The sequence below is a fragment of the Girardinichthys multiradiatus genome, chromosome 9, assembly GCF_021462225.1.
Source record: "Girardinichthys multiradiatus isolate DD_20200921_A chromosome 9, DD_fGirMul_XY1, whole genome shotgun sequence".
Taxonomy (NCBI): domain Eukaryota; kingdom Metazoa; phylum Chordata; class Actinopteri; order Cyprinodontiformes; family Goodeidae; genus Girardinichthys; species Girardinichthys multiradiatus.
The window spans coordinates 12,697,782-12,723,570 of NC_061802.1; the positions used below are offsets into that span (position 1 = coordinate 12,697,782).

Consider the following 25,789-nt stretch of genomic DNA (forward strand, 5'->3'; position numbering starts at 1 on the left):
AAGCAAAAAAAGGAAAGCATCTGGTTAAAAGAACAGAAGGTCCAGACTACAGCGCTCAGGCAAATGCAACATCCAGCATCATTTCATGACTTTATGCTTAACATTTTAATTATTTATACTATAACAGATGTCAGCCTGATGCAGCATATTTTCCCCAGATTTTTTTCTCTTTATCTTTGTTTTAATAATTTATCTGTAAAAAAAAAAAAAAAGAAAATGTTTTTTTTTGTTGCTGAATGACCAAAATGCCATTAATGGTCATCGCAAATGCCGAATTAAAATTGGGAAAAAACAATTTTGCTTTTCAAAAACAATTTGACAGTGTTTTTATGTTTTTATTTATTTTAAATTTGTTGTACTCTCAAACAGAAATACTCCAAACACTTCAGACCGATTAAATTTTCTAAATAAAATAAACAATACCTAAAACATCTTTATTAATAGCAGAAAAAGAAAAAAGAAATGTTTTTTCTCTATATTTTGCCATCATAAATGATTTTAACAGCAGTTTGCATCATCCTCTAAAGAATTTATCGAGCAAATATTTGGATAATTAACTGATTTTTAAGAATTCTTAAATAAGTATATATGAACCATATATAGCTTTTATTATTAAAACAATTATATATTTAGGCAAATAAATATTTATAGAAGGAAAAATAAGTATTTTTATACTATTCTGTCCTTAGTCTGAGCAGTTAAGTGATTTTTAGCAGGTGTCTAACTAAAAAATATATCCTAGTTAACAAAATTTGCAAAAATTCAAATATAATTAAGTTTTTAAATGACTAAATATGTACAATATAAAACATTTCTCAAATAACTGATTTAAGTTGTAAAAAAAAATCATAAACCATGTTAATGTCAATAATGCGAAGAAGAAAATATATATTCAACGTTGGAGTGTCTTCTCTTCATGTCTGCTCAAATGGCAAAATATTACAAGGTGATAATTTATGTAATTTTATAATATGTTAAAAGGACACTTTCATTTTAATTAAAGTGTAAAAAATCCTTCTGGGATTTATTTGGAATTTGATCCCTGGAAAGTACTGGTAAAGACCTTAACTGCAGATATGCACATACATATGTACAGTACAATACCAGGAAGCCTTTTACATGATAAAGAATTGAGAGGGGTGGTCTACAGCTAAATCCTGCTTCTATCCCATAGTGATGGATTAGTCAGCACTTTATTCAGCTGTATTCACTACAGTGTAACCTCCTGTTGAAGGGATTTGTTTGGGGATATCCTTTAGTTGCCCTACAAGGAAAAAAAAAAAAAAATTACCATAATGGCAAGCAAATGTTGAAACAGTTAATTCACGTGATTAATCACATTCTATCCTGAGGGATTAGGTGTGCAAGAAAGGGGCAACGATCGTTTTCATTGGTCATGTAAATGCAACTTTAAGAGGATGCATCCAATTTAACTTTGTATTAATCTTTACCAAAATATTTCCAATGTTCTGTTTCCAAAACCTTCAGCATCATGTCTAGATATCAGATAAACTGGAAGAGGCTTTGATAATATTGTCTGTTATTGAATACTAATAGTTTTCTTTTTGTTTTATTGCTGTGTTTAGCTTACTGCAGAGAATGCTCTGTTCCAACAAAAGAAGCAGATGGAAGTTTGTAAATTCATTAACTGAAGCTACCTCCCTGAACCAAAGCTGAAGAGTGGAAAATGGCGTCATGTGGAAATAGTTTGAATGGTACGCAGCCATTAAGTCGCCATGGATTGATGTTGTTGGTCGATGGTGAGACGATCCTTGGTTTCCGAAGCTGGTTTTATCCAATTATCTGAGTTTTTTCAATATTTTGTCCAAAATAAATAAATATCTATATAGGACATTTTAACAAGATTGCTTTTGAACTACAGTTATTTATTGTAATTTTATTTACATTCTCATACTGATGTTTTATTTTCTTTACCATTTTTTTCAGTATTGCATTCAATGCGCAAATTGGCCAAAATATGTTTACCCCAAAACAAGGTGTTAAATAATCAATCAAATGAATGGCGATAAAATTAAGGGTTTAGCTGATATAATTTTTGGAGGAAATCCAGTGAAGGGAATTCTGACCTCTTCACAGAAGTCCGATTAAACACCCCCACTCTAAAAATGTCAGAGATTATGTTGGTTTTCTATATTTATTTATTGTTCTGTTTTTTGTTTGTCGGCGTTTTTCTGAAAAAGTTTCTTTCCTTTGCGTCGCTTTCAGAACCGATAACGGGACATCTGATGTGCGCCATATTTTCCCAACGCCTTTGAGGCCCCCCCCCCCCCACATTCAATGTAACTAAGCTCTGAATGACGAAGAGCTGTGGATGCAGAATATGCAGAGAACTTTCAAAATGGCAACGTTTGGTGTGGGCATCATCCAACCAACCTGGTAAAAAGAAAAATCAAACCTCACCAAGAAGCTCACCCACACAGGACAGCACGCTCCTACCTGGGCCAAGACAGAGGAGAACGGGGCAGCGTGGGAAACCAGCGTCTCGTCGACATCCATGCAGCGGCGAAGAGACGTTGCTGGACGCACACGTGGCTCCGATCAAACCAACCACCGGCCTATGTCCTCACGCCATCCTGTGTCCCTCCGCCCCCCACCACCTCCTGCTCCTCCTATCCCGTGAAGCTTCTTCTAGAGCTCTCCATCTTCTTCAGATCCTCTCCTGTTGGGTGTTATGTGTCCCTTTGAAGTGCCACATTTTCCCATGCTGTCATTCCTCCAGGTTTTCTGTCTCTTCCTCACAGATGCATGTCATGTCTTCTAAAAAATCAACCCCTTTCAAAGTCATTGACTAGACTTCCACTTTTAAATGCAATATGCAGGAAAAACTCCAATGGTGTGTAAAGTCCATTTTAAAGAAAAAATAAATAAAAAGACAATAAAATCTAGATTTTTGACCCAGTAGAGGTAAAAGAGGAAAAAAAACTGCACCAATGTAGCTCCAAAGCAGCACTGCTCTTCACCCCGCAACTCTTTTATTTTTCACAGTTTAAGAGCACTGCGTGGATGCACTGTTGTGGACAGAGGCATGAGAATGAGACAGCGAGGGAAAAAAACTCCTATATAAATAAATAAGGAAAGGATGCCACTGTTGCTATACAGAGGAAGGGGCTTAGTAGTCTCCTGAAATCCTATTGGTCTGCCTGTTGCTATGTGCTCAGCAGTCAGCAGAGATGCTGCTAACAAATCAAGGAAATGTTCTAATATTAGACTGTATGTTTCTAGGCAGCAGGAGCCTCTGACCTCTCAACTCTGTCTGCGTTATGTTCCACTTCACAGATCAGCATAATGAAACAAGTGGTGTGGAAGTAACTGGTTAAAAAAAAAATGTTACAGCACTGTAGCCAAAACCACACACTCACCCACCCCGATACCCAGTATCTCTCCGAGGCGTCCAGGGTTGAATGATTGCAGGAGCAAATGAGGATGAGAGGGGAGGAAATCATTTATGGACTTTTTCTTAGTTATTTTAGCCAAATGAAACTCATTTTATGTGATGTAATAAAATAGGTCCTATCATTACAATTTAAACTCTTGTGGCAGAAACAAACAAGGCTCTCATTTCTAAATTTGACCAAGTAGTCTCATTATTGTTCATGCACTATTTGTTCTTCCCAGTGGAAACTGGGCCTTTTTACTGCATCTCCTTTCTTAATTGGTTGGATTGCTTTTTTTTTTGTAGTTGAGATTACTCAAATGTATAAATGAAATTGAGTAACATGATGTTGATTTAAGCTTTCTCCTCTGGTTGTAGAGGAACCAAATAGTCTTAAGCACAGAGCCCAAAAGTCCATACTCCTGAAGTATCCCAGCTGAACATGGTCTTTAGACCTTTTCCTAGTCACAAGTTGAGGACTGGTTGGGTTGAACACACACACCTTCAGACATTCTTGGAAGGGTGATGAGCTGTTGCAGTGTTGAATGGCCAGGATAAAAACTACATTAGCCCCTTTTCCAGCGAAAGCCCTGGGATCTAAAGCACCGGCCTTTGTTTTACCTGGATAAAAGGAATCCTGGGGATTTGGGTGCCTTCTGTTTCCATTGCTCAGAGAGGCCACAGAACATTTATTTAGATCAACCTAATTACATACAGGTCCTTCTCACAAAATTAGCATATTGTGATAAAGTTCATTATTTTCCATAATGTCATGATGAAAATTTAACATTCATATATTTTAGATTCATTGCACACTAACTGAAATATTTCAGGTCTTTTATTGTCTTAATACAGATGATTTTGGCATACAGCTCATGAAAACCCAAAATTCCTATCTCACAAAATTAGCATATCATTAAAAGGGTCTCTAAACGAGCTATGAACCTAATCATCTGAATCAACGAGTTAACTCTAAACACCTGCAAAAGATTCCCGAGGCCTTTAAAACTCCCAGCCTGGTTCATCACTCAAAACCCCAATCATGGGTAAGACTGCCGACCTGACTGTTGTCCAGAAGGCCACTATTGACACCCTCAAGCAAGAGGGTAAGACACAGAAAGAAATTTCTGAATGAATAGGCTGTTCCCAGAGTGCTGTATCAAGGCACCTCACTGGGAAGTCTGTGGGAAGGAAAAAGTGTGGCAGAAAACGCTGCACAACGAGAAGAGGTGACCGGACCCTGAGGAAGATTATGGAGAAGGGCCGATTCCAGACCTTGGGGGACCTGCGGAAGCAGTGGACTGAGTCTGGAGTAGAAACATCCAGAGCCACCGTGCACAGGCGTGTGCAGGAAATGGGCTACAGGTGCCACATTCCCCAGACCTGGGCTACAGAGAAGCAGCACTGGACTGTTACTCTGGTCCAAAGTACTTTTTTCGGATGAAAGCAAATTCTGCATGTCATTCGGAAATCAAGGTGCCAGAGTCTGGAGGAAGACTGGGGAGAAGGAAATGCCAAAATGCCAGAAGTTCAGTGTCAAGTACCCACAGTCAGTGATGGTCTGGGGTGCCGTGTCAGTTGCTGGTGTTGGTCCACTATGTTTTATCAAGGGCAGGGTCAATGCAGCTAGCTATCAGGAGATTTTGGAGCACTTCATGCTTCCATCTGCTGAAAAGCTTTATGGAGATGAAGATTTCACTTTTCAGCACGACCTGGCACCTGCTCACAGTGCCAAACCCACTGGTAAATGGTTTACTGACCATGATATCACTGTGCTCAATTGACCTGCCAACTCTCCTGACCTGAACCCCATAGAGAATCTGTGGGATATTGTGAAGAGAACGTTGAGAGACTCAAGACCCAACACTCTGGATGAGCTAAAGGCCGCTATCGAAGCATCCTGGGCCTCCATAAGACCTCAACAGTGCCACAGGCTGATTGCCTCCATGCCACGCCGCATTGAAGCAGTCATTTCTGCCAAAGGATTCCCGACCAAGTATTGAGTGCATAACTGTACATGATTATTTGAAGGTTGACGTTTTTTGTATTAAAAACACTTTTCTTTTATTGGTCGGATAAAATATGCTAATTTTGTGAGATAGGAATTTTGGGTTTTCATGAGCTGTATGCCATAATCATCCATATTAAGACAATGAAAGACCTGAAATATTTCAGTTAGTGTGCAATGAATCTAAAATATATGAATGTTAAATTTTCATCATGACATTATGGAAAATAATGAACTTTATCACTATATGCTAATTTTTTGAGAAGGACCTGTATATTAGAAAGTTGTGAAGAAAACAGCACTACACCTTCGGGCATCAGGAAATCCCAAAGTGCCGGGATGAGATCCAGCTGTGTTTACAGGGGAATCCCATTCTAACTGGCCTGTCAAAAGTAGGCTCATTCTTGATGGATTGACTGCACAGATGTTTTGAGGTATACTTTCTCACTTAAAACCATTGTTAAACTACTTTTTGTGACAAATAAATGGTAGGACTTTTTACCTGTGAAAGTAAGGCTTCGGGAAAGTGAAATTACCCGGGTAAATTAGTATCAAAACACGTCCTGGTCTTTCGAAAACCCAGGGCTCACCACAAGCAATGAAAAAGTGCTATTATTGTTCATTAGTCTGAGGTTCCACCATCTGATGGATTCTCCTCTCCAGTAGACTTTCCCTGGGAGGCTGAGAAGTAAAATCCCTTTTCCTTGAAACATAACTTTTAGTCCACTTGGTTAAAAACCTGGGAACACCAGTTTTATATATTTATACTTCATCTCTTTACAAATGAATGTGTGAAATCAAAATCAAATTCCTTGTTTGTGCACACAAACTTGGCCAGTATATCTGATTCTGATCTACTCTGACAGTTTAAAGGCGATCTCCCCAACCTCCATATAATATTTCAAAGGAGTGTCCAACATCAATCAAGATGCCCCTGTGCAATGTATGCGCAACACCCAGGGGCCTGAGGAACTCGGAGCAAATCTTATCCTCCAGAAACATCAGCACCATCGATAAGCTTGTCCCTTCTGGATTGGAGAACCTTCAAGTACTCTTCCAACCCCAGTCTATGTGCTTAGTTAAGATCAACATTGACTTCTTCCCACTGCAAACCACTTTGATGAACCACCGCTACCCACTAGAGACACCTGATGGTTTGCTAAAATTGGTTTGATGCTGATTAAAGTCCTGCCCCGTGACGGTGCCAAACCCCTCCCACACCTTAGTCTTTGGGTTTGCAACTGCACAAGCCCTGGCGCACTAGGTTAACACACCTGGATCAAATGAATGGTGCATTATGAGGCATTTGCATAACTTGATGTCTTGCTGAGGACACAATTTAGAAATTTATTCAGCTGTTTTGGAAAAGGGACACATTGCAAAAATGCATGAGGACTGAAATTAGCCACAGCTGCTCTATAGCTAAAACAGCTCTGTATCTGTGGACATTGAGGATCTTTTTGACAAAGGCATCTATAAGACATCCCCAGTCTATACGCTTGGGTCCACCATGTATTTTCAGCTTCCTCTTTGCCATATGACACAGCTCACCACTATGTGGTGATCACTGGACAGTCCAGCTCCTCCTTTCACCTGAAAGTCTAAGACAGAACTGTTTCAAATCTGACCATCTACGTGTCATCTACAGTGTCCGGGCGTCACAGGCATATGTACAACTCTATTGTTCAACATGGAATTTGTTCAGTCCGGTTGTTGCCTACATACAGGTCCTACTCAAACTATTAGCATATTGTGATAAAGTTCATTATTTTCCATAATGTAATGATGAAAATTTAACATTCATATATTTTAGATTCATTGCACACTAACTGAAATATTTCAGGTCTTTTATTGTCTTAATACGGATGATTTTGGCATACAGCTCATGAAAACCCAAAATTCCTATCTCACAAAATTAGCATATTTCATCCGACCAATAAAAGAAAAGTGTTTTTAATACACAAAACGTCAACCTTCAAATAATCATGTACAGTTATGCACTCAATACTTGGTCGGGAATCCTTTGGCAGAAATGACTGCTTCAATGCGGCGTGGCATGGAGGCAATCAGCCTGTGGCACTGCTGAGGTCTTATGGAGGCCCAGGATGCTTCGATAGCGGCCTTTAGCTCATCCAGAGTGTTGGGTCTTGAGTCTCTCAACGTTCTCTTCACAATATCCCACAGATTCTCTATGGGGTTCAGGTCAGGAGAGTTGGCAGGCCAATTGAGCACAGTGATACCATGGTCAGTAAACCATTTACCAGTGGTTTTGGCACTGTGAGCAGGTGCCAGGTCGTGCTGAAAAGTGAAATCTTCATCTCCATAAAGCTTTTCAACAGATGGAAGCACGAAGTGCTCCAAAATCTCCTGATAGCTAGTTGCATTGACCCTGCCCTTGATAAAACACAGTGGACCAACACCAGCAGCTGACACGGCACCCCAGACCATCACTGACTGTGGGTACTTGACACTGAACTTCTGGCATTTTGGCATTTCCTTCTCCCCAGTCTTCCTCCAGACTCTGGCACCTTGATTTCCGAATGACATGCAGAATTTGCTTTCATCCGAAAAAAGTACTGTGGACCACTGAGCAACAGTCCAGTGCTGCTTCTCTGTAGCCCAGGTCAGGCGCTTCTGCTGCTGTTTCTGGTTCAAAAGTGGCTTGACCTGGGGAATGCGGCCCCTGTAGCCCATTTCCTGCACACGCCTGTGCACGGTGGCTCTGAATGTTTCTACTCCAGACTCAGTCCCCTGCTTCCGCAGGTCCCCCAAGGTCTAGAATTGGCCCTTCTCCACAATCTTCCTCAGGGTCCGGTCACCTCTTCTCGTTGTGCAGCGTTTTCAGCCACACTTTTTCCTTCCCACAGACTTCCCACTGAGGTGCCTTGATACAGCACTCTGGGAACAGCCTATTCGTTCAGAAATGTCTTTCTGTGTCTTACCCTCTTGCTTGAGGGTGTCAATAGTGGCCTTCTGGACAGCAGTCAGGTCGGCAGTCTTACCCATGATTGGGGTTTTGAGTGATGAACCAGGCTGGGAGTTTTAAAGGCCTCAGGAATCTTTTGCAGGTGTTTAGAGTTAACTCGTTGATTCAGATGATTAGGTTCATAGCTCGTTTAGAGACCCTTTTAATGATATGCTAATTTTGTGAGATAGGAATTTTGGGTTTTCATGAGCTGTATGCCAAAATCATCTGTATTAAGACAATAAAAGACCTGAAATATTTCAGTTAGTGTGCAATGAATCTAAAATATATGAATGTTAAATTTTCATCATGACATTATGGAAAATAATGAACTTTATCACAATATACTAATATTTTGAGAAGGACCTGTAGACGTTTAAGCCCCGTTTGAGTGCTTTGTTTGGGCATCTACCAGCATTTAACCCAAGGACTCCAAGCAGATGGGGTGACACCAATTGTTACCAGGCCAGATGTGCAAGCAGAGTCAGAACCCCTCTTCCCCTTGGTTTAGGACACTTGGGATTAGACCAACAACGCATTCCCTAAGGATGTTTCCTAATCCACAGTGAACTGGTCCCTCATTGTGTCTTCTCCCGGTGGTGGGTCCCCAGGAGCGTCATCTGACTGAAGTCCTGCCCCACCCCACCATGGATATAGGCCAGGCCACCAGACTTTTGCCAACAAGACTTTTTTTTTTTTCCCCATTGCTTGGCTTCAGGAGAGGGCTCCCACATTCCTTGTCTGGGCAACTGAACTCAGGTGCCCTCATTTCTGGGATCATTGAGATACTCAAACCGGCCCCTCTTTTTTTTTTTCGGTTCTGTATTTTACGGACTTAATATTGAAGTTGACTGTGACCAACTATCAAATGCATGCTACTGAAATGTATTTGTAAACTGATTTATTTATTTATAAAACCTCTATTATTTATAATTTGCAAGGGTGCAGATTGACAGCTTTCCCTGTTGTCTTGCAGCAAGAAAGTCCTGGATTTGACTTCTGTCCAGAGCTTTCTGCATGGAGTATCAGTGATGTGTGATTTCTTGATTAATTGGTCATTTGTTTTTCATTGATTTAAGTGTGTTGGACCTGGGACTTCCTAAAGTTTGCAGAACACCGAGGACTGGAGCTTGAGACCAGTGAGTTAAACCTCTTTGCTCTGTCACATCATTGCATTTTTATCCAAACAGTCCTAATTTTATAATGTTCTTATTTTTGGCTCAACTTTTATAGTTTGTACTTTGCTATGATTGCAGTTTGAAGATGGCTTAAATTAGGCTACAGGTTTAATGACTCCTGATAAAAATGTGCAAATTAAGGCTTTAAAATACCTTAAATCCACTTTTGCCACCTGCTATCAAGTGTGTTGTTGTTTCGCTTTTTTTTTAAAGAAATTTATTTTTGTACTTCCTCCTGAAAATTTTAGGCAAATGAACATGTTGCACAATTTAGTTTTCAAACAATACTCACCTTATTAATGTTCAACATTTTGTAAATGAGAACAAATAAAGCTATCAATTCTAACTTAAAGCTTTTAGATGACACATTTATGCAAATATAGTTAACATACAATGCAGATCACAATTTCTGACACCTGATTTTTAAGCATAAACTTCAATGTAACAATTTTTTCAAAATATTGTGAATTCTGTGCTTAAAATGTAGGCGTGTAATTTATTCTGACCAACACTTACAAAGTTACAGGATTGAGGTGCTTAAACATCTATTAAATAAGACAGGATAGGAAAGCAAGAGTAGAGCAGCACACATTGCAGTTTTGTATTCTGCTAAACTTCGAGGAGCTACAGATAACATTTAGGATTACATCTTTAATCAGTGAGAGATTTAATGTAAAACAATGGATAAAGACCTTTTTTATATGCACATCATTTAGCATGTGTGAGTGTGCTGCCCTTAACAGTAAAATGTTAGTAATGTGCAAATAATGTTTTATTTCCCATTACAGAAAAAAGAACTGGACTATTTTCTGTTGAACGGGTAAGTACATAATATAACCATCCACAACTTGTATGGAAAAATAGTATTCTCATATCAACAATACTTATAAATGCAGAACATATAGCAGTTCATATGTAATTAAATAAATGTGTTTAAGTAAATTCCAGTGAAGCTTGTAACAGCTCAGATCCAGTTGTATTTGCTGGTCTATCCGCTTCGATAAACAGAAGAAATGGTGTCAGTCATCAGGCCAGGACTTGTAGGGGTTGGTGGGACTACTTGGTTGGGCCTTTGGACTTCCCTGAACAGAGAAAAATAAATGAGTGGAGAAATCTTGATTCTGCAAGTAAAAGATCAAGTAAATATGCAGAGTACTTATTTTACCTTTGAACAACTGTTCTGCAAATATGAATTTAGATGACCTATTCAAAGGCCTTATTGGCCTCACGCAAATCCTTCAAGTTGGGACAAGGAACAGTTAGGTAGAATTAAAAGGTTACTTTAAACATACACCTTCCAGGGGTAGGATTAACTTTGGGCTTTTAACTTTGTACATTTACACAATAGAGTTGAACATTATGCTTTATTTCAGAAACATGTTTTTTTTTTTCTTTGGTAAAAAAAAATAAAACAGGGAATTTTGCAACCATAAGGGCCCTAAGAGCAAATATCACAGCTGGTTCCTAGAGTTCTAAAAGCAGAATGGGAGGCAGATCATCAGGCTCCTTTCCTGCGGACCCAGCTCCCAGTTTTAGTTCATGAGTCAGACACCCTGTCTATTTTTAAGACTATGCTTAAAATGAGAGAGGCTTAGGTTATCAATGTAGTCAAGCTACAATAGGACCTACCGACTACTCCCCACTCTGCTACATTCTCCTACTACTCTACAGTTGTTGCTGCCAATCATTTTGTTGTGTGTTTTTCTACTCAAAGAAGCTATATCTGGCCCAGCCTTTCTGTTTAGCTGTGACACCTTCCTAGAGGGGACCCTCAACTGAATTATTGCTGCCAATAACTTGATGTTTTATTGCAAAAGATACAGTTTCTCTTAAGTCGCTATTGCTAAAACTAATTATATGTACACACTTTTTCAGAGCTTATATTTTTAGCTGCATTTCACTCCTAGATAAAAGGACTGAAGGAGTAGCCGCTGCCATTACCTGTATGTTAAAGAAAAAGTACTCCGGGACAAGTCTGTGTTTTGCTCCGTCTTCTCAAACCTGCAATCAGTGTCTTCATGCAATCTGTTGAGTTTCCTTAAATATAAAACTTTTTTAATCAAGTGGTGTAATAAACTAAATCTGATGGCACGTGTTAAATTGTATCCTTATTTTCTAACTGTTTAATCAGTGCTTGCAGTTGTTTTAAGTGTTTTATAAATAAGGTTGGCTTCGTTAGCATTACAACTGTAATTATATATTTCAAGGAAATAATTGCTTCAAATAATTAAACTAATTCCCCTGAATGGCTTGAAGCATTTGTTGGCATTTGCTGGTTATACAGTACTCTATAAAATCTATATAAAAATCTTTTCATGGAACACAACTATGGAAAATAATGAAATCTGAAAACACAAATGGGAAGCTGACTGGTTAAGGCTGTTTATCATGTAATATGAACCTTATTTGCATGGGAAATGTGCCTTTTAAAGTAAACACAGAAACTTGACAGTCCTCACATAAATGTTTGTGATGCAATAATTAATGTAAGCTAAGCAACATTTTTTATATTAATTTCCAAGTTCTTTCCACAAATATTTTTATTTACAGTTACCTGAAGTAAAGCATTTAAAAGGAATCTGCCAGAGTCCTATTAATTTATTCTGTCTTCTCTCACAGGACTGTCTGCAGAAGCTTGGTAAAACCTGAAGGGGGCAGCAGTGTGCTATAAATCAGCACTGCCCACACCCACAGTGGAAGCAGTCTTCCTCTCCTTTAAATACAAGAGGAGTTCCTCGCTGTACCCTCGCCTTTCAACTGACAGATACAGGGGTTGGACAATGAAACTGAAACACCTGTCATTTTAGTGTGGAAGGTTTCATGGCTAAATTGGACCAGCCTGGTAGCCAGTCTTCATTGATTGCACATTGCACCAGTAAGAGCAGAGTGTGAAGGTTCAATTAGCAGGGTAAGAGCACAGTTTTGCTCAAAATATTGAAATGCACACAACATTATGGGTGACATACCAGAGTTCAAAAGAGGACAAATTGTTGGATCCACAAACAGATACATGAGAGAACGAACTCACCAGAGCAGTCTGGTTCTTAGCATAGTTCATATGGGCATAGAGAAGCACAGCTGTGTCGTTGTGAGCCGCCTCCAGTGCAATGGACAGAGCATTACTGCCATCCTGCAGACCAAGGAAAGCAGTGCAGAGAGAGTAAATGTCACATCATTGTCCATGAAAGCCCCAGAACTGAGAACAGTATTGCCGTTTTCAGCGGGCCGCGTGATTCACATTGTGCATGGTTGTTACTTTTTTCCACTGGTTGCAACGGTTAGGCAATTTGATAATTCTGGTCGGGCAAATTAGTGTCATACATGTGATTAACTAGTTAAAAACAAAACGGGACATTCCTCTGAAATCCTTCCTAATGTCCTTTGTTTTATTTTTTTAATCACATTATAAAGTAATTACTGTATGAGGACTTATAACCTGTTAGAAATACAGAGCCTTTCAAAGGCACTTTTAGGCCCAGAACTTTTTTAAACTTTGAAGATTGTGACTGTAATATGAAAAAGAATTCAATAGTGATTTTATGTGAAAGAACAGTGTATAATTGTGAAGTTGAGGGAAAATGTTTATTTTCAAAAATGTAATAACTGAAAAGTGTGGCATACATTTGTATTAAGCCACCCTGATTCAGCGACTTTGTAGAACCTCGTTTTGCTGCAATTACAGCTGCAAGTCTTTTGCGGTTCGTTTCTACCAGTTTTGTACTTTCAGACTTTAATTTCTGCCAATTTTTCTTTACATAATAGCTTAAGCTGAGTCAGATTGAATGGATAGTGTCTGTCACAATAGTATTTACACTCACTGGCCACTTTATTAGGTACACCTTGCTAGTACCGGGTTGGACCCCCTTTTGCCTTCAGAACTGTCTCAATCTTTCGTGGCATAGATTCAACAAGGTACTGGAAACATTCCTCAGAGTCTGGTCCATATTGACATTATAGCATCACACAGATGCTGCAGATTTGTCGGCTGCACATCTATGATGTGAATCTCCCGTTCCACCACATCCCAAAGCTGCTCTTTTGGATTGAGATCTGGTGACTGTGGAGCCCATTTGAGTCCAGTGAACTCATTGTTATGTTCAAGAAACCAGTCTGAGATGATTCGTGCTTTATGACATGGCGCGTTATCCTGCTGGAAGTAACCATCAGAAAATGGGTACACTGTGGTCATAAAGGGATGGACATGGTCAGCAACAATACTCAGGTAGGCTGTGGCGTTGACACGATGCTCAATTGGTACTAAGGGGCCCAAAGTGTGCCAAGAAAATATCCCCGACACCATTACACCACCACCACCAGCCTGAACCGTTGATGCAAGACAGGATGGATCCATGCTTTCATGTTGTTGACGCCAAATTCTGACCCTACAATCTGAATGTCACAGCAGAAATTGAGACTCATCAGACCAGGCAACGTTTTTCTAATCTTCTATTGTCCAATTTTGGTGAGCCTGTGTGAGTTGTAGCCTCAGTTTCCTGTTCTTATCTGACAGGAGTAGCACTGGGTGTCGTCTTCTGCTGCTGTAGCCCAGCTGCCTCAAGGTTTGACATGTTGTGCGTTCAGAGATGCTCTTCTGCATGCCTTGGTTGTAACGAGTGGTTATTTGAGTTACTGTTGACTTTCTATCAGCTCGAACCAGTCTGGCCATTCTCCTCTGACCTCTGGCATCAACAAGGCATTTGCGCCCACAGAACTGCTGCTCACTGGATATTTTCTCTTTTTCTGACCATTCTCTGTAAACCCTAGAGATGGTAGTGTGTGAAAATCCCAGTAGATCAGCAATTTCTGAAATACTCAGAGCAGCCACGTTCAAAGTCACTTAAATCACCTTTCTTCCCCATTCTGATGCTCGGTTTGAACTGCAGCAGATCATCTTGACCATGTCTACATGCCTAAATGCATTGAGTTGCTGCCATGTGATTGGCTGATTAGAAATTTGCATTAACAAGCAGTTGGACAGGTGTACCTAATAAAGTGGTCGGTGAGTGTATATCTGGACTTTGACTAGACAACACACAAGTTCAGGGTGATGTACAGTGTTTTTCATCACATGGTGTTTTCCATGTGATCCTAAATCTCAGTTTTATGATCAGAGCACCTCCTTCCACGCATTTGCTCTGTGCCCGGCGTGGCTTGTGGCAGATTTGATTTTTTTGAACAAAGGCTTCCATCTTGCTACTCTTCTATGAAAATCAAAATTGAAAGCACTTTCCGCTTCACAATCATGGGCTTTGTTGGTTTGTCATATAAAGCCCTAATAAATGTATTAGTTTCACCTTGTAATGTAACACAATCTGAGAATAAAGGGGTGTAAATACTTTTGCAAAGAAATGCATTACTGTTTGAGTTGATGGTTGATACTGCAGCAACAGACAACAGAACTAAACACAAGGTTTTATGTTACATTGGAAATTATAGCTTTGTATATTTTGTACATAAAACAAACCTAAACTAAAATAAATAAACTGTGGCACCAACCTACTTTTCACATACTATAACTCAGCCTCAGTTTATTTTGCTGTTTTGTTTTTTCCAGGATAGTTAGGGGGGGGGGGGGGGTTCCCAACGTCCAGCTGTGCTGCGCTGAAACTATCCAAATGGCCGACTCATTCTGACCCAGATGTGAACACTCATATGTCTGCCTGGTTTCTCCCCAAGCATCCAGACAGAACAATTCACTGTATTCAATTAGGCAGCACTGATGAGTCAAAGGCAGATGACACTAATCTGATGGTGGTAATTTGGCTTTTTATCTTATCTTCCTAAGTTAACATATTTCAAGTAGTGTGAGAGGAGAGAGTGAAAAGAGAAAAATAAAGCCATTAGACTATGAAGCCAGAATGATCTTAAATGTTTTTAGCATTTAGTGGAAGCCAAAACTGTTCGGAGGCATTTGGCTTAGAGTGAAAAAAATTCATTTTTCTTGTTTGCCGAGTCAACCAAAAAGTTTTAGAGGTTAAATGCCTTACATTGTCCACAATGGCTATGTCGCACCCGGGCTGTTCCAGGAGCAGTTTGACAATCTCTGCGCGGCCGTGCTCGCTGGCACACATCAGAGCCGTGGATCCTTCGTCATCTTGGACGTTTACATCAGCTCCACACTCCAGCAGGGCCTGCACCATCTCCTGCCGTCCGTGGCTCACTGCCAACATCAGCGCTGTCTGGCCTGCCTGTTAAAGGAGAAGACACAAATTATGATTATTTAAAAAAAAGAGATGGTTAAAGAAAACCATTTTATAGCATTCGATTTCTTTTAAGTGTAATATTATTCCCAAGTATTGGAGCAGCGTAGCAGTTATGACAGCTTTTAAATGACAAGCATCCATTCAGGTTCTGATGTAGTTCACTTTCTGATTTTATGTAAGAAGGCAATTTGTGTGAATGCTTACTAAATTGGATCAGGCATAACATTATGACCACCTCCCAAAGAGTGTTTGTCCCCCCTTTTCTGCCAAAACAGTCCTGATCCATATTGAGGCATTAACTCCACTGCACTGTGTGCACAATTATTAGGCAAATTGTATTTTTGAGAATTTATGATTGAATAAGTATGGTTGTCTCAGTCAAGCCAAAATGTGAATAAAACTCAGGTCTCAATAATTAAGAAAGTAAAAGTGAGGTTTTTGTTTTCTTTGACTGTGTGGACATCTACTGGGCAACTATTAGTGGGTAAAATTAACTAAATTAAAAATGAAGATTTTACTATCTCACTAGTTTATTTTTATTCAGTCATTCACTATTCGATGGAAAGGAAAGAAAATAACCTCGGATTAATTAATGAGCCTGATCTGATAATTATACAGCAGTATAATTAAATAGACAAAGGGTGAGTAGTTACTAGTTACATTTACTTGAGTAACACTTTCGAGAAATTTACTTTTAGGAGTGGTTTTACTGCACCATACTTTAAAATATCACTCAAGTAAAAGTAAAGTAACACTACTCTTACTTGAGTACAATATTTGGATACTCTTCCTACCTCGAGTTACTTCACTGAATTAATAACACACATGTTTAACCAAATATGCAACACATTTCCTGTTTGTACACAAGCTTTATTGTTTTAGTGCTATTTTCTATCTGCTCAGCCATTTGGAGGTCAAGTGAATATATAACAGTACATATTTTCACTGGAAGTACTTTGTAATGTTCTTAAATTTATATATATATATATATCTCACCAACTATAGGTATTGTGTTTTTCTACGTTTTGCAATTTAAATAACTTATTCTTTAAAATATTACAACTTTACATTTATGTCTGTCTAATTACATCATTTTGTGCAAATTAAATGAGATGTTATGATTAGTTACTCAGTATTTAGATAGCCTTTTTACCAAAGACTTGCTTAATTTTTTTGATGACTACTTTTTTACTTTTACTTGAGTATAAATATGTTCAAGTAATGTTCCTCTTACAGTTTTTGGCTATTCTAAGCACCTCTTACATAGCACCAACATCGGCTACAGGTATCGGGGACAAAAGGCTCGGATTGGTACATCTCTAATGTGTGCAGTTCTTTTGCATTTTGGCATTTATTTACACAAATTAAACTCATCAGCTCTTTGACACCTTCTCTGTTTTTGCTGCTGATTGAAATAAACTGTCGTCTTGGTTAATTTTCACCAAGGAAGTGTTGGTAATGATTTCCTTTTAAGCAGCCTCCGTTATAAATAGTAACTTACGTTTCTGACTCGTTAGTTTTTCTTTTGTAAAGACTTTAAAAAGTCACACAATGATCATCTTTACGTCTGTGTATAAAGACACCAAATTTTTTTCCCCCTCAAAACTCAATTGTAAAACAACCTTTTCCCCTTCTTGTGATTAGATTGTGCATAGAATAAAAAATGAATATGGCACACAGATACAGTTCATTAAAAGTAAAAACCAACTTTTACAACTGTTTATTACTGCCCACATCTCCATTTTGCCAGTTGTGACGTTAATAAAAAAACAGCAGAAACTAGTACATTTTTAATTCCTGACCTTTAATTGCGTTCCCTGCCACATGTTTTGTTCCCCTCAGCAACAATAACAAGCTCCAGTAATTGGATTTATAGAGAATGATGCCATAAATTCGGTCCCATGACTGAGCAGTCAGGCGCCATAAACCCTACACAATCTGATTAAATCAGCTACAGAGATAAAAACAGTTAAAAAAGCTGCAGTTTCTCACAACAGCCACACATTTTGCTGTATAAATTCTAGCCTGAAACCAAGTGATGTCGAAGTTTGAAGCACTTCAATGTGAGGGATTCATTCATTCATTCAAGTCTGAATTTGGAGAACAGAAAAGGAGGATTTCTGTGTCATTTATGAGGTAGATTCTTCAATAAAATGTACTAGAACAATAAAGCGGATTAAAACAAGAACACTGGACTCATCTGATCATGTCAACAGAACAAATCTAACTAGAACCGGGTAAAATGTCAGCAGTGATGTCAGTGATGCAGATCAGTGCTTCAGGATTGTTATTAACCAGAGGGGAAAATGGTTCAGTTTGTGTTTTCAGAGCATAAACCATAAAACCAAGAAAGAGCTGATGTTTGCAGGACAGAAGAATAGAGGCAAAATTGATTTAATAAAAAAAACCACAAACAAAAACGTCACCCTAAATTTCAGAAAAGTTTGAAAGAACGGCTCTGCTACTAAAACTGGGCAGAAAACAAGTTGTTTTTCTTTGTCACAAAATAAGCAAATAAACCGTAACAACGATAATACAAAACGGCTAAATATTCTGCCTTTGTAAAACGCATCTTTAAAAGAATGTAAAAGACTGGATAAAAGAACCATTGTAATGCAGCAATATGGAATCCTTTTGCTTGGTCTCGATGGTCTAAAGGTCAATACATACAGAGACACTAATTTGACTCGGGGTGGTCCAGAGCAGGGGTCAGCAACCATTGACCCTGAGCCATTTTTGTCCTCAGTAGTGCCACAAAAGCTACATGAAACAAATTAACTTTTTTTTTTTTACAATATCTACTGTAAGAGGAAATTAACTGATTTTCTTCAATGAGACATTTAATATTTATAGAAAATTATGTTAAAAATGCACAAAGTTTGCAACCAAAAGACAAAAAAATTACTTCATAAAAATAATATTACCTAATTACAATATTAGTGTCATTCTTCACAGAAATGCTATGCAAAAAAAAAAAAAAATACAAAAAATAAATGAATGCTATGCATATATTGCATGAAAACGAGAAAAACTGCTACAGCTAGCATTTTTTTATTACCTTTACATTTTAAATTATAGCTCAAGGCTTCAACATTTTTGACCAAAGTTATTAAGAGCCACAGGTTGGAGAGCCCTGACCCAGAGGATGTATTAAGGACAAGCTGCAAACACTCCCAAACCAAGGCCGCAAGAACAAAATATAGTCAGAGGAAAGAGGAAAAAATGTCACTGTTCTTGCGGAGTATTTATTGAGGCTGGACAAAGGTTGCTGTTTTATTTGCTAATGCAAAATAAATCATAAGGCCTCGATTTATCTTTATGAGCTTTGTCTTTCAATGGACTACCTGAGAATGGCAGAGGGCATGTTAATTTTTAAATGGAATTTATAAAAATATCTTTATATTCAGCATTTATCTGAGCTCTTTAAAGCCAAACGTTTTTGACTTCATTCAGCTTTAGTGCAGCTCAGTTTTTTTTTTATCTATATCTGTAGTTGTTTTTACCATATGTACGTGTGTATATTATGGTTTAATGTTCATAGTTTACTCCACTACAGCTTTTCTCCTGTTATTTTTATTTGTAAGAAGGTTTGAAACCATACATTATTTCTCTCCCACGTCACACAGTTTGTGATGATCTAAATGTTTTGTGCTAGTAATGTGACAAAAACTGAAAAAGATTAAGAGGTATAATTACTTTTGCAAGTGGAAAGTTAAAAACACCTGTTCTAGCATCATCTTGGACACCGAGTGTTCAGAATTTGGGACTAAACTTTCCTTATTCAGAGTCCAGTCCAGTCCGGTCAGTTTCTAAAATTTTGGCCACAAACATTGACTCCCGTTTCTGTCCAGCTTTCTTTTGATTCTTTTATTTCTGTCTTCATATCAAATTGTCTTGACTTTCCTGTACTGACGCTTTGATATCTTGGTCTATCTGGATATTTCCAATTTAGTGTGGATTCAGCATATGTTTTTCTTCATATAAAAAAAAAAATGTACGGTTGTATTTTCTTATGTAAATTTACCCTTACCCTTTTAAAATCCTACGCAAACACCTCTCGCTCATTAAATCAAGTGATAAAATGTTTATAGATTAAAGCTTTCTATATATAAAAAACAAATATAAGTTGTTTTCAGGTAGGGTCCTGTGATCTCACCTGGCTAGCCTTGGCGTTGACGTTGCCCTGACTGAAGAGCTTCCTCACCACAGCCATGTCTTCCTCTTCTTTTACAGTTGAGAGAGCAGCCAGCATGATGGCCGTGTAGCCCGCCTTGTTCTGCTGGTCCACACAGCACACACCTGGAAAAACCATACATTATGCTAAAGGACGAAAGAAAATGGCAGAGCTTCCTGCAGATGCATTATTTCAGCTGGACAATAAATCAGAAGTTTTGTGTCCACTGTGTCTATATAACTGAGTATCTGCTCTACGAATTAGACCAGCTACTGTCAGAAAACCTTCTCACTATCAAGGTTGACGTGTTCGATTTTATAGGTCACTTAAAAAACGTTGGCAGAACCAAGTTGAATTGATTTAAAACTTGGAACAGATCAACCGTTGTAGGTTGCACACCAGCCATGGAGCTTGGTTTCATGTTGCACTGTTGGGTAACTCCTCACAGAGCAGATGAAGATCACTCAGTCACTATCTGAGTTTTGAAGGGTTTCTATAACAAAATGCTGATTTACTTTAAGGTCTGTTTATCTGTTTAATCATAAATGATTTACACTACTGGTCAAAAGTTTTAGATACACTTTCCCACTTAATGGGTCTCTTTATTTTTATGACTATTTATATTGTAGATTCTCACCAAAGGCAACAAAACTGTGAATGAACACACATGGAATTATACATTAAAAAAAACATGTAAAATAACTCTAAACATTTTTATATTTCAGATTCTTCCAAATAGCCACCCTTTGCTTTGATTCCTGCTTTGCTCTCATGGTATTCTCTCCATGATCTCCATGAGGTGGTCACCTGAAATGGTTTTCCAGAGTCTTTAAAGAACTTCCCAGAGGTTCATTGAGAGACGGCCAAAGGTTAATATTTTCATTACAGCAAAGGGCGGCTACTTTAAGGATTCTAAAATATTAAATATATTTAAAGTTCTTTTGCAATTTTTTGTTCGCTACATTGTCGCATATGTGTTCATTCACTGTTTTGAGGCCTTCAGTGAGAATCTACATACAATGTAAACAGTCATAAACATAAAGAAAACCATTAAATGAGAAATGCATTCTAAAACTTTCATTTGTCCAAGTCTTTATTTCAAAGTTGTAAGTTAGAAAAATGGGCCCTGAAGTCAAAATTCCTCTTTTGAAAGTTGGAGGTCATTATTAAAATCCAACATGGCTGCTGTGATTATAAAAGGTAATTAAGGTTGATGGAATAAACAGCTTACTATTTGTGAACACGTTTCTGTATAGTTTAAATGCATAAAATGGATTGGCTTGTTTGTTATTGGCTTGTAATGGTGAGCCTTTGACCAGAATAATAAGCAAATCCAACTGGATTTTCAACTCAAAAGTGGACCTAACTCAACTCAGAAAGGAATTAATTCCCGGATCCAAATTAAACAGAGAAATCCAGATATTTACATACACTATATAGAAAAATATACACGAGACATTGAGACATCAAACCTTTCCTGCTTTAGATCAGCTAGGATGACTACAATTATTTCTATTTGCTGAATGCTAGAATGGATCAGAACCAATCTAAAAGGTCAATGCTTTTCATTCAGACTTGCTGTACATACAGCTCCTTAGTATTAGGTAGAATCACTTTTTAAACTACGACTTAAAGCTTCTTGCAACAGATTGCTTGACATTTGGCCTATTCCTACCGACAGAACTGGTGTAACCGAGTCCGGTTTGCAGGCTGCCTTTCTCATACACACCTTCACAGCTCTGCTTACAATTTTTTAATCCAAAATGTCGACTTTATTATCCTTAAGCCGCTCTGTAACTATAATTGGCACTGTGCTTCTTTTAAGAAGACTCATTCAAATGCAAGCTTCAACTTCCGGGCTGATGTCTTGAGATGTTGCTTCAATATTTCCACGTATCCTCGTATTGCCATGTATTTGTTTAGTGCACCAGTCCCTCCTGCAGCAAAACACCCACACACCATGATGCTGCCAACGTCGGACATGTATTTTAGTGATTCATAACACAGGACATGCCTCCAAAATGCCTCCAAAATCTCTGCCACTGAGTCGATTTACAAAGTCTAATCTGGCTTCTTATGTTGCTTTTTAGAATAATGGCTTCTTGCTTCCTGAGTGGCCTTTCAGCTGACTGGAGACTGACACACTTACCAGCATCAGTCACCATCTTCATGAGGTTGTTTGCTTTCTTTCTGGAGCTCATACCCACATTTTCCATCCTTCCTGAACAGTATGATGGCCGGACACTTTCATACTGTTCATACTTGTATATAATTGTGTGGTTTTAAGGTGTTGCCCTCTGGTGTGCCTGTAATTATCTTAAAAGTTGTGAATTAATCAGACTGATGATCCATTATCTGGACCTCCCCATAATGTGTAAAGTTTAGTAATCTAAGGGTGTGTAAACTTCTGAATCTGCAAAAAGTACTCGTCGTCTTCCGTTTTATCCGGGACTGGGTCGCGGGGGCAGCAGAGACACCCAGACGTCCCTCTCCCCAGACACCTCGTCCAGCTCCTCCGGGGGGAGCCCAAGGCGTTCCCAGGCCAGCTGAGAGACATAGTCCCTCCAGCGTGTCCTGGGCCGTCCCCTGGGCCTCCTCCCGGTGGGACGTGCCTGGAACATCTCCCGAGGAAGGCGTCCAGGAGGGATCCGGTATAGATGCCCGAGCCACCTCAACTGGCTCCTCTCGATGTGGAGGAGCAGCGGCTCTACTCCGAGCCCCTCCCCGATGGCCGAGCTCCTCACCCTATCTCTAAGGGAGTGCCCGGCCACCCTACGGAGGAAGCTCATTTCAGTCGCTTGTATCCGGGATCTCGTTCTTTCAGTCATGACCCAAAGTTCATGGCCATAGGTGAGGGTAGGAACGTAGACCGACCAGTAAATTGAGAGCTTTGCTTTTCGGCTCAGCTCTCTCTTCACCACAATGGACCGGCACAGCACCCCCATTACTGCGGCAGCCGCACCGATCCGTCTGTCGATCTCCCGCTCCATTCTTCCCTCACTCATGAACAAGACCCCGAGATACTTAAACTCCTCCACTTGAGGCACTTCTGGTCGAGAACTATGGCCTCTGACTTGGAAGAGCTGATCTTCATCCCAGCAGCTTCGCACTCGGCTGCGAACCTCCACAGCGCATGCTGTAGGTCTTGGCTAGAGGGGGCCAGCAGGACCACGTCATCTGCAAAAAGAAGAGAAGAAATCCACTGGTCCCCAAACCAGACCCCCTCCGGCCCTTGGCTGCGTCTAGAAATCCTGTCCATAAAAGTTATGAACAGGACCGGTGACAAAGGGCAGCCCTGCCGGAGTCCAACATGCACCGGGAACAGGTCCGACTTAGTGCCGGCAATGCGGACCAAACTCCTGCTCCACTTGTACAGGGACCGGATGGCCCCTAATAAAGGGCCCCCAATTCCATACTCCTCATTGCACCCCCCACAGGGGATCATGAGGGACACAGTCGAATGCTTTCTCCAGGTCCACAAAACACATGTGGACCGGTTGGGCAAACTCCCATGAACCGCAGAATCTGCAGAAAGTAATAAACAAATTCTCTAAATGTAGCTCTTTTTATTTTGGCATTAAGCAAAGAGAAATAATTTAGGTTTCTATTTTAAATTAGCTTTACTGGACAAATTTACTTACCAACGTTTGTTTTAACATAGGATACTGTAAATCATCTGGCTTCACTTAGAATAATTTAGTTTTTCAGTTTAGCAGAAAAACGGAAACAAAAAGGCAAATGGACACAAGATGTAGGTGCAATTATAACCAGAGCTGTCTCTTATCAGCTGTTCGCTCACCTGTATCCAACAGCAGCCTGACCACCCCAAAGTTCGAGTGAGAGACGCTGTAGTGAAGAGCCGTGTTGCCGTTGCCATCCGTCATGTTGACAACGTGCTCCAGCAGCGCTGATGACACCTCGGTGAAGGCCATGAGGTAGTCGGAGACCCGCGACGGCTGGGCCATCTTTGCACTAGAGACCCGGAACCACTCGAGCTGGACGGTGTGGGTGCTGGACAGCTGAGGAGTGTGAGAACAAGACAGGAGACACTTCAGCTGAAGGACAACAGTTCTATTAAGAGTTTTAGTCATACATTTACATTCATTTATCAACTAAAATATTTTAGTGCTTTCAATTAAAAGCTGCTAATATACACTGAATAACTTCTATGGTTTTAGAAATAACTATGTGAACAAATTTGTGAAGGATTTTTCTAATCCAAACAGGGTCAGAATTATACATACACGCTTAAATATATATCCCTCCAATACAATTGGTAAACTTTTCTGTTAGCAATTTGCACAGCTATCAGAAACATTTTGTAGCCGTTTTAGAGCCCCTGCCATAATTCTGATTATTTTTCTTCTAGGCAAGAATAGTAAAGTTTATTCAAATCAAATTAAACTCATCTTTTAAAAATAGCCATAAGCATGTAATAAAGTTGAGGTTTAATTCAAAAGATCTCTTGCAGGACCAGTTTTGATGTGGAGGCAGTCTTCCCACCGCTTTGTTCAGTGGACCAGGCGGCAAAACAGACCCTCAGCATCATACTACCATAACCATGCTTGACATGCGGTAAAGGGTGCTTAGGTTTGAAAGTCTTACACAGGCTCCTCCAATTGTTTTCTTCTTGTGACCAAACCGCTCAGTTTTTGTCTCGTCTCACTAGAAAACAACTCTTCAGTGAACATTTGTCCTCTCCGTGTGGGCAGCTAGACGTGCTTAAAGGTATCAATTTTAGAACAGGGGCCTCTTTCTTGGTGGTACCTTCTAATTTATTTATTTTTGATCATTGGTGGTTCCTTTACTTCTAGAACAACCTGAACATTTTTAATTTGAAGTCTCCAAAAAGATGATATTCCCAAAGATCAAAACTAGCTGTGGCTAAAGCAGGGTAACATTAAGCTTCTGAAATGGCCCTGGCCTGAACACTATTAATAATAGGTGGACTATACCTAAAAGCAAAGTCTGTAGCAGACACTCCTTTTTAATGAGCTGTACCAACTCAAGAGTCAGCTTGATTACAGAGGTATTTCTAAGAGTCAAATATTTGGCCAGAGGTTTTTACGATTGATTCAAAAAGTGTGTGGCTTCTTTGCAACCCGTTAATGGACATTTATCCAAATATTAGACAAGACTTATGTTTAAATTTGACCCTGTGTGCATTTGAGAAAATCCGTAATAAATCCAGACTTGTGGACTTAGTTTTTGTTGAAATCACATCAGTTTTATGTTGCACAATCATTTCAACCTGGTAAAAGAAAGGTTCAAATGCATCAACAGAACCCTAAAATAAGATGTCATTTGTGGCCGCGATGATTGTAAGGAAGCTTCTGGCTGGAGCTGTGTGGAAAAACAGCCTTACTTTGAAATCAAAGCTGGACCACTTATGGCAACCTGACCGGTTGCTGAATGTTGAAGGAAAATCCACTGATAACATAACTTTTATTGTAAGATTCCTATGTTATTGTTTAGGAGCTCCTGTTGTTTGAAGTTAATCTTCAGGGATGAGGAACCTCCTACCAAGACAGAATGCACTCCCACATTTTTAATGAACTTTAAAAGGTACAGCGGAGTGAAAAGGCTTAGTTTTACTTTACATTATTATGACGTTTCAGAAATGAAATATCGCTGTGCTTAAAAATATGTGAAGTAAACTGCAGGCACGCACCACTTCCTTACTCTTCAGTGTTTTCACGTCATCATTCAGGTGGTTCTTCAGAATGAGACAGGCTTCACGCATTTTTGAGCTGAACTCAAACCTGCAACAAATGATGACTTGAGACATTAATCGGACAGAGTTAACTTAACTGAAATCGAGAAAATCAGCAAAAAAACGCATTTTCTGGGACTTGCGTACAAGACGT

The 25,789-nt window shown here is 39.3% G+C and overlaps 1 protein-coding gene and 1 long non-coding RNA gene across 7 annotated transcripts in view; one reads left to right on the forward strand and one right to left on the reverse strand.

The window, feature by feature from the left end:
• The window catches only part of LOC124873700, a 35,278-nt gene extending 32,372 nt beyond the window's left edge, over positions 1 to 2,906 (forward strand). Inside the window, exons 2-3 of one of the 2 annotated variants that reach the window (XR_007039602.1) lie at positions 1,587 to 1,760; positions 2,227 to 2,906. This is a non-coding gene — a long non-coding RNA (uncharacterized LOC124873700). The remainder of the gene's footprint in view (positions 1 to 1,586; positions 1,761 to 2,226) is intronic. The other variant, XR_007039601.1, reaches the window with a different exon arrangement.
• A 6,986-nt stretch (positions 2,907 to 9,892) lies between these two features.
• kank3 (KN motif and ankyrin repeat domains 3) overlaps positions 9,893 to 25,789 on the reverse strand; it is a 51,781-nt gene continuing 35,884 nt past the window's right edge. For 4 of the 5 annotated variants that reach the window (XM_047374524.1, XM_047374525.1, XM_047374527.1 and 1 more), the window contains 6 exons: positions 25,594 to 25,684; positions 23,722 to 23,941; positions 19,905 to 20,047; positions 15,533 to 15,733; positions 12,574 to 12,675; positions 9,893 to 10,627 (listed from right to left, as the gene is read on the reverse strand). In XM_047374524.1, the coding sequence (XP_047230480.1) occupies positions 10,565 to 10,627; positions 12,574 to 12,675; positions 15,533 to 15,733; positions 19,905 to 20,047; positions 23,722 to 23,941; positions 25,594 to 25,684 (820 nt within the window). In that variant the 3' untranslated portion in view covers positions 9,893 to 10,564. The remainder of the gene's footprint in view (positions 10,628 to 12,573; positions 12,676 to 15,532; positions 15,734 to 19,904; positions 20,048 to 23,721; positions 23,942 to 25,593; positions 25,685 to 25,789) is intronic. The other variant, XM_047374528.1, reaches the window with a different exon arrangement.